This window comes from Micropterus dolomieu, linkage group LG19 (assembly GCF_021292245.1).
Source record: "Micropterus dolomieu isolate WLL.071019.BEF.003 ecotype Adirondacks linkage group LG19, ASM2129224v1, whole genome shotgun sequence".
Lineage (NCBI taxonomy): Eukaryota > Metazoa > Chordata > Actinopteri > Centrarchiformes > Centrarchidae > Micropterus > Micropterus dolomieu.
The window spans coordinates 35,233,076-35,241,541 of NC_060168.1; the positions used below are offsets into that span (position 1 = coordinate 35,233,076).

At 41.4% G+C, this 8,466-nt stretch overlaps 1 protein-coding gene across 1 annotated transcript in view; it reads left to right on the top strand.

The window, feature by feature from the left end:
- si:ch211-1a19.3 overlaps positions 1-8,466 on the top strand; it is a 25,620-nt gene that overhangs the window by 13,538 nt on the left and 3,616 nt on the right. The window contains exons 3-4 of the mRNA XM_046030712.1: positions 5,825-5,978; positions 6,480-6,628. Of these exons, the coding sequence (XP_045886668.1) occupies positions 5,825-5,978; positions 6,480-6,628 (303 nt within the window). The remainder of the gene's footprint in view (positions 1-5,824; positions 5,979-6,479; positions 6,629-8,466) is intronic.

Here is an 8,466-nt window from a genome sequence, read left to right on the forward strand (position 1 = left end):
CGCCCCCCCCCCCCCCCCCCGCCCACCGTTACCATGAAGACCTGTGAGTCAGAGTAAATAAACACACACGATTGGTCACTTAAAGAAAAAGGCAGTGTGTGCTGTGAGAAAGAACGTCTCCTTTAAAAAGTTTCAGATTAAACTAAATATTCTCAGGGATCAGCTTCAGTCGTCCAGGACGCGACTTTAGATCCTGTTTCACCGGCTGTGAGGAGGAAGACAGAAGAATAAAAAACAGAAGCAGGAAGGACTGCAGTAACATGCAGTGCAGTAGAAAGTGTCTTTTGAAGGACCGCAATAAAAGTACTGCATTGAAGCCTGATGGTGTGTTCAGGGACTCTCTGTGGCTTCAGGACAAACAGCATGTCAGGACTTTGGCATGTGGGTTTCCCTGGGATGACGTCAGGATCACGGTGCTACGCTAACGCTTACAGCTCAGAGGGAGGGAGGAGTTCCTGCTGAACTTCACACCACAACTCAACATGGCCACAAGCTGACTCTGGAAACGTTAACTCACAACCTGCTGCTGCTCTTCTCGGCTCAGTTTGAACGCACATTTAATTTAGAAACACATCCACAGCAAAAACAGCCCTCCAGAAAGAAGCCCAATATTCTTAATTATTATAAAGTTTTCTTAAATTGAGCAAAAAAACTCTGACAAATTTGCTTGGCTGGATTATTGCTTATTATTAAGCTTACGTTAAGGTACAATTTCTTAAATTAGTGATCAAAATACTTACTTTGAGAAAGTCTTCTTGAAAATGGAGTTTTTCTTGCTTGTAAAAAGCACAACTTGCTTAAATTTATGTTTTATTTCTGCTAATTGTTCTAGTTTAAAGTCCATTACAGTCTTTCAGTGGTTAGATTTTTATAGCTAGGCTTTCCTGCATTTGGCTCAAAACAATAAAAAAATGTAATAATATTTAAGAATATTTGGCTTGTTTATAGAAGGGCTGTTTTTGCACTTAACAAGAATCTTAAATTTAGAAAATTGTGGAAATATTCTTACTCTTAAACAAAGGGAAGTAATCTTGTTCCTGTGCTCGGATATCATGCAAACCTTAAATCAAGCTCAGTATAAGCTGTAATATCTTAAGATCTAAAGAAAGTTAGATCTATCTTTTATATATATATATATTAAAACATGCTTGACAAGATAATTTTTCAAGATACATCTCCCCCACACACAAACGTTCACATTGAAATGCACCGTTCATGTTTTTAGCTTCAGTTACTTCCTGTGTTTCACCTGTGATCACGTCTGTTAGTGTCACAATAAAAACCACATCAGATATCTGAGATATCCCAGATATCTGTCATGAGGAGGTGCTCCCAGTCCAGAGGAGGCGCTCACCTGTGACTGTGTTTTCCTGATTAAGGTTTTTTAATAAGACTTTCAGCTTCTTTCAGATAAGTGGAAAGAAAACATCTAAAATCCACATTTAGTAGTTTATTTTCCTGCAGTTTGTCTCTGTGCGTCTGTAGATTTCTGTTAGCTTTCTAACGCTACACGTCCTCCTGTGATTTGATCAGATATTCTCTGTAAATACTGATTTTAAATAATGAATTTACAATACACATATTTACTGTTTTCCTCACACTCTGAGCCTGAAATCTCCAGCAGCTCTTACAGTTTTATCCCCGACTTTATTCTGAAGGTTTTCACAGAGGGGTTTGTTCATATATCCCTGAATTATAGAACATTTTGCTCCCAGAAACAAGTGAAATGAGCCTGTAATGTACAGTATTTTCTGATTTATGAAATAATACAAAGAGATATCCAAAACCCCCTCCCTAAAAACCTTTGAGTCTAATGTGTCACCAAAATAAAACATCATCTTGAACCTGACTTAATCCAGCGTTCGGGTTCAGTTCTTGAAATAGATGCAAATTAGTGCATATTTCATTAGATGGGGGGGTCAATACAGCATAGTATCGCGATATTTTCCATGGAAATACCGTATTGATACACGAACAACAAGTATTAGACAAGTATCGATCTTTTATTATATAAATTGTACGTGAGGATTTTTAACTTTTTTGACACTATAATAATAAAATCAGTCCACTAGAAAAAGAGTTTTCCTTTGGGGAAACAATTAAAAGTTGTAAAAAAGTAATAAATTCCGATATATATCGCAATATGTTTAAAATCTCAATGATATCGTATCGTGGGGTCCCTGGTGATTCCCAGACCTATTAGATACTCCCTCATTTGCATATTTAAACATTTAGCCACAACTTAACATCAGTAAACCTGTCCTACAGAAAATGTCATAATGTAAATTTCATGGTGATATTTACAAGTTAAATGTTTTACCCTGTTCACCTGTTTTGTTTCGCCTTAAAGACTAAGCGGAGGAACGAGAGCTTTTTCACATCCCGTTCATCATGTTGGGTCATTTGTTGAATGTTTCAAACTAAATTTGTGACCAAATCTGAAACACTGTACCTTTTTTTTGTTTTAAGTTAAAAACAAAGAAAGGTATTTTCCTTGACTCATACTCTCCGGCAACAGCAGCAGCAGCAGGGCGGGAACAGGAGCATGATGGGAAGTGGATAAATATTTTAATGAAGGCGACTTCCTGCCCTGAACAGTCGGAGGGAAGCGATGAATTCCTGTATGAAGTAGATATGAGAGCAGCATTGTGTTAACGGCCCGCTCTGATAAACATCGCTGATGTGAACACGTCCGTCTGCTGCACGCAAACAGCAGCACGACCACTTTAATGCAGAACGCACACCTTTTACTTCAGGACCACCGAGTAGAAACACCCTGTTACAGGTAAAGGTCCTGCATCCTGACAAAAGATCATTATTATATTACAAACATTGATGCATTCATGTGTTCATCACTTTAGTGTTGCAGCTGGTGAAGGTGGAGCTTAATGACTTTCAGCTGTAATTATACTTCATCATCTGTTGATTTATAATTTACATACAGTAAGAGATCCACAAGTGATGGAGTAAATACCCAGGGGAAGAAGTAAGAGTTAACAAATAGTCAGTCAATAGAAGAGAACTGTAAAGAGACAGAAGAAGAAGAAGAGCACTCCTTTCACAGCGAGTTTAACAGGTAACTGTTTCATCCCCAGTCGGAGGTCAGAGGTGTTATAAGAGGAAGTGTTCTCTGCAGAGTTTTCAGGAGCTTCTTGGAGTCAGAGAGGGACGTCCCTGCTCTGATGGCGTGCGGTAGCTCGTTTATGAGAACAGGGACTGAGGTCGCTTTGTGTGAAGGGATGGCAGAGCCAGGCGGCGTTCGTTGGTGGAGCGCAGCGGCCGAGAAGGAACGTGGGCTTGGATTGTGGAGTTCAGGTAGATGGTGCAGACCCAGGAGTCGCTCTGTAGGCAGCATCAGGGACTCGGATTAGATTCTGGAGGCCCCGGGGAGCCAGACGAATCAAATATATTATTAACAATCTGATTTGATAGAGTAACTGAAGTTGAGTGTTCTTTACTCTTCATGGTCTGGACGGACTGCGGGACTCTCTCAGTGGTTCAGAGTTTCTGGCAGTGACCTCACTGAGACTGAATCTGATCCAGAATCTGCTCACAAACAAGCTGAAGTACAGAAAAGAGGAGCGCTGGCAGCCGAGCTCATTCCTGAAGCAGTGACGCTGCGATAAGACCCAGCGCTGCCTTATACCCTGATACAGACTCCTCTCGCTTCTGTTTCTCAGATCACCAGTGTTCCCGAGGCCTGATGGGATGCCACTCCTCCTTAGTTACTGTTGCTATGTTGGACAACAGTATCAGCACATCCGGCTGCTAACAATAGAAAAACGCCCGTTACCTGAACACAACACGTGTTTTTAATTCTGAGGAGGGGGGAGTTCATGCTTCACCTTGAGTTTGGCAAAAATAATCTCATGATCTTCTAAACTAGACTGAAACTCAAAGTGTGCAGATTGATGAAGCTTCACGGTCGCCTGTAAACAGATGTAGACGCTCCCTTAATGAATCCTCTGCACATTAAGATTGTTTTTTAACCGCAAAGTTGTTCGACTGGAAATAAAAACTTCGACTCGTCCGAGTGTTTTTTTTATGTGTTGGTTCAACTTCTGGAGTCACAAACAAAACAAAAACTCCTGAATGGTGAAAAATAACGTTAGAACTGCAATGAAGAAGCGTGGAGCTGGTGGCAGAGGCTCATGGGTATCGTAGTTTCCTCCCAGAACCTAATGAATAGATTTAATCCTTCAGATTTATGATACTCTTTGTGACTTTTTGAAGTTATTATTTTGTAATGATTGTACCCGGTGGAGTCTGCGCCTCCTGTGCAGGATGTGTAAGACAAAGGAAACGCAGTTCAGCACCGTGTCAGACCGTCGTCTCCTCCTTTCTCTTTTTAAATCTGTTTGAGCCACGTTTTGCCTTTTATTAGAGATCCGGCAGCAGAGAGGAAGAGACTACATGCAGCGGAGATCTGACCGGACTCAAACAGGATGATGTGGTTTATAGTCGGTGCTTAAACTACCAGCTCAGCTCTGTCAGACCGCTGATATTTACTCACGCTGACCTCAGACCAGCGTACGTGTGTTTTACAGAGAGATGAGGTGCAGATTAGAGACTAATAGTGAAACATTTTTCTTATGTACTGTAGGATTTAACTGATCTACCAAAGGTGCATTTATCAGTTTGGATTTATTCAACTTTACATTCGGAGGCAGCGTTTTATTTTCTTGTCTTTGTGATCTTTTTTATTGTGAAGCTGTTGGAAAGTCTGTGTAACATCAGTGACTGGATCAGGTCCATGTGGGCGTGATCGATGGAGCCTGACGGCTGCTTATCAAACAGCTGCTCCTTCTCTGTTTCTTCACAGTGACAGCTCTGCAGGCTGGAGGCACAAATGTTGATATGCAGATGATTAAGGCCTATTTATGTTCAACAGGAACTCAGTTCTAAAATCACATCACTGAGATTTATAACGGGAACGTTCAAGCTCACGTCTTTATGAACCGAACGCATGTTTCTGTCGTCGTGCTTCAGCGTGCGTTTTGGGATTCGGCTGCAGTTTTTTTGCTGTATTTCTTGCAGACAAGCTGAAACTGGCACATTGCACATATTTGTTGTTAATTTTTATATTGTATAATGTATATTTATGTACATAATACTCCCGTACTTCCGTTGCAACACAAACCCGGAGGAATGCTCATGTAAATATCTGTGACGTTGTTCTTTCTCTGCAAATAGTTGTATTATTTTTCTCCATCCCTTTTATTATTCTTATATAACTTGCATTGTCTATTCCATATTTATATATTTCTACATTTATTCATGTCAGCTGTATGTTTGTCTGCGTGTAGCACCTCATCACCAAAGCAAATTCCTCATATGTGTAAAATACTACTTGGCAATAAAGCTCCTTCTGATTCTGAACTCTGGGATCTGTAGTATTAAAAGTCAAATTCATACTTTCTGGTTCCGCTGATCCGCCAATCGTGCCAGCTGAAAATGCTCCAGGTAACAAAATAGATGCTTGTTTTGAAGAGAGAACGCTGCAAGGAGATCCTCTGTTACCCACGCTGATGTAATTCTTGTAGGTCTTTGTAAGAATTCAAATAGCGCCAACGCTTGGGACGTATTTTCTTTACCCTACTCTGGTTGGCAGACAGCGTTATGGTGCATTACCGTGTGGATCGGGAGATGTGCATGCTTGAAACTCTATAGCATGAATGGCTCTGCAGCTGAAAGTATGTCTGAGCCTTTACAACATACACGCCGCAGAAACCAGGACTGAAATCTGCAGGTTAAAAACAAAAACCTTAAGTAGAAGTAAAATCAGAGTTGTTGTTCCTCATGCTAACTCTGTCTGTATCCTCAGATCTCATCGAGACCCTCCAGCAGAACATGACCCAGATCGTCCATGAGACCGAGTCCTGCATCAGTCTGAAGGCCGCTGCTGAGAGTCAGATGTTGGCTGCTCAGAGTCAGACCAAAGGCTGTGAGTCCAGGAAGCAGTACCTGCAGAAACAGCTGTGAGTACCTCCTCCTCTAACCTGCACAGACTGGAGAAGGAATGTGTTAAATTAGGTGTTTCTTCAATGGAGTTTGGTGAGTGTGGTGGATATAACTGCAGTGTATCAGCTGACAGCATCCAACTTTCAGCATCAGTGAATTTCTTTAATTTATTTTACCAGGCAGGTGAGTTAAGAACCAGTTCTTATTTATTATGACAGCCTGGGAAGATATCTGAAGCACCTGAAGCTCCGGCTCAGATTCCAGGGTTCAGACTAAAGGACTGGTAACAGAACTATTCCCATTAAACCAGTACGGGCCGAGGACCTTGACCAGTTAACTGGGAGATTATTTCATCATCATCAGCTGATACACGGCAGTTATATACACCGAGCTCACCAAACTCCATTGAAGAAACACCTAATTTAACATTCCTTCCCCAGTCTCTTCTCTGTCCCTCTGAAGTGTATTGATTGATTTCCTGATGGAGGCTGCGGCGCTGACTGTTAGTGTTTTTACAGTCAGAAGTGTAAAGATGTGGACGCTGAAGCTCCTCAGCAGATGCAGCCGAAGGAAGACTCCGACGACGACCTCCCCTCCGTCGCCTCGCCCCTCTCTGGTATTCCTGCGCTGACGCTGCTCGTCTGCGGCGCTCTGCATCTGATGACCTGTAAGTACCGCCGACGCCTCGCCGCTCGTCTGTCGCAACACACTAATAATCACTCGCACGTGTCTTTAATCAGAAGCAGTGAACAATGAAAGCCACAAGACTCAAACGACTCCTAAGATTATCTTTACTCCAGTAAAGAAAATATTTATTTCTGAAACTTGGCTTTAAAAAAACAGTTAAAGTTGATTTAAATAAAAAACAAGTTGCACCGGCAGATTTTTTGACTCGTTTTAAAACTTACGGGGACGTAATTACAGACAGAAATAAGTTTTTCCTGCACAGTTCAAGATTCCCAGGAATAAATATGTGAAATGCATAAACGTCTTAAAACTGACAGAACTCAGGGTTTTAACACACACACAGAGCAGAGGCTGAAACTTAAACCAGTCTGTGAACAAACTGCACAGGACACAATACAATATATACAGATTTATTATTATTATTTTCTCTCTTACTGCATGTATTCACTGTAACGGTTGAAATAACCCTGTAGTTTCTGTTTTAACTCTCAAAGCCTGAGACGGAGAGGGAACATGACTAGAAACCTGTTTGCATGGCATCTACTTTATATACTTTATGAAGCAGAGTCTTGTTCATTTTCTCAAAAAAATAAGTAAATAACTAATAAATAAAAGGTTTATTTGTCACATGCTCAAACAGAAACATAGAGACTCACTCGCAGACTGTTGATCAATATAATAATTTAGAGTGAAAATGAGCGTTCAGGACAAAAATACATGTAAAGATCAAAAGTTCTTCTTGAAGCTCCAGATTTATTTCAGGAGCAGCTCGACTTCTGAGCGCTGACAGAAACTCCTGAATCAAATCTGTTCAGATCAGCATAAACTAAAGTGACAGTGAGTCGTGTTAAACACAGAGACTGTCAACACGTTATCTGTGAATGCAAGATAAACAAAGATTAATGTTGAATCTGATAGGAAGTCGTTATAAACAGGAAGCAACAGAGCAGCGTTGTGAAACCAGCCGTCAGCTCTGGTTTCTTAATCGGCAGATTTATCACAAAGGAAACGGAGCGCGTTTCAGCTTCGTCCACAGCAGAGAGGCAGCAGCTCCACCCGGTGGTCGCAGAAGAATAAAGATACGGTGAAAATATGTTGATCAACACAAGCAAAGGAGGAAGGAGGAGGAGATGGAGGAGGAGATGGAGGAGGAGATGGAAGAGTAAGATGAGGAGGAAGAGGAGGAGGGAGGAAGAGGAAGATGAGGAGGAAGAGGAGGAGTTGGAGGAGGAGATGGGGTAAGAGTAAGATGAGGAGGAGATGGAGGAAGAGATGGAGGAAGAGTGAAGGTGTTAGGAGGCTGCAGTGTGTGAGCAAGTTAAGGAGCTAAATGAAGGAGCAGCAGCTGAGCAGGCAGAGTTGAGGGATTTATTAAATCAAAGCGAGCGGCTGAGTCCGGAACAAAAAACACAGGCGGAGACAGAACAAGACAGCTTCACGCAACAACCACAGTAATCCAACAACGACTGAACAGAACACAGGCAAACAGGTGGATCATATCAAGAGAACAGAACAGGAAGCTAAACACAGACAACTTCAGAATAAAACAGGTGGATCATATCAAGAGAACAGAACAGGAAGCTAAACACAGACAACTTCAGAATAAAACAGGTGGATCATATCAAGAGAACAGAACAGGAAGCTAAACACAGACAAATTCAGAATAAAACAGGTGGATCATATCAAGAGAACAGAACAGGAAGCTAAACACAGACAACTTCAGAATAAAACAGGTGGATCATATCAAGGAGAACAGAACAGGAAGCTAAACACAGACAACTTCAGAATAAAACAGGTGGATCATATCAAGAGAACAGA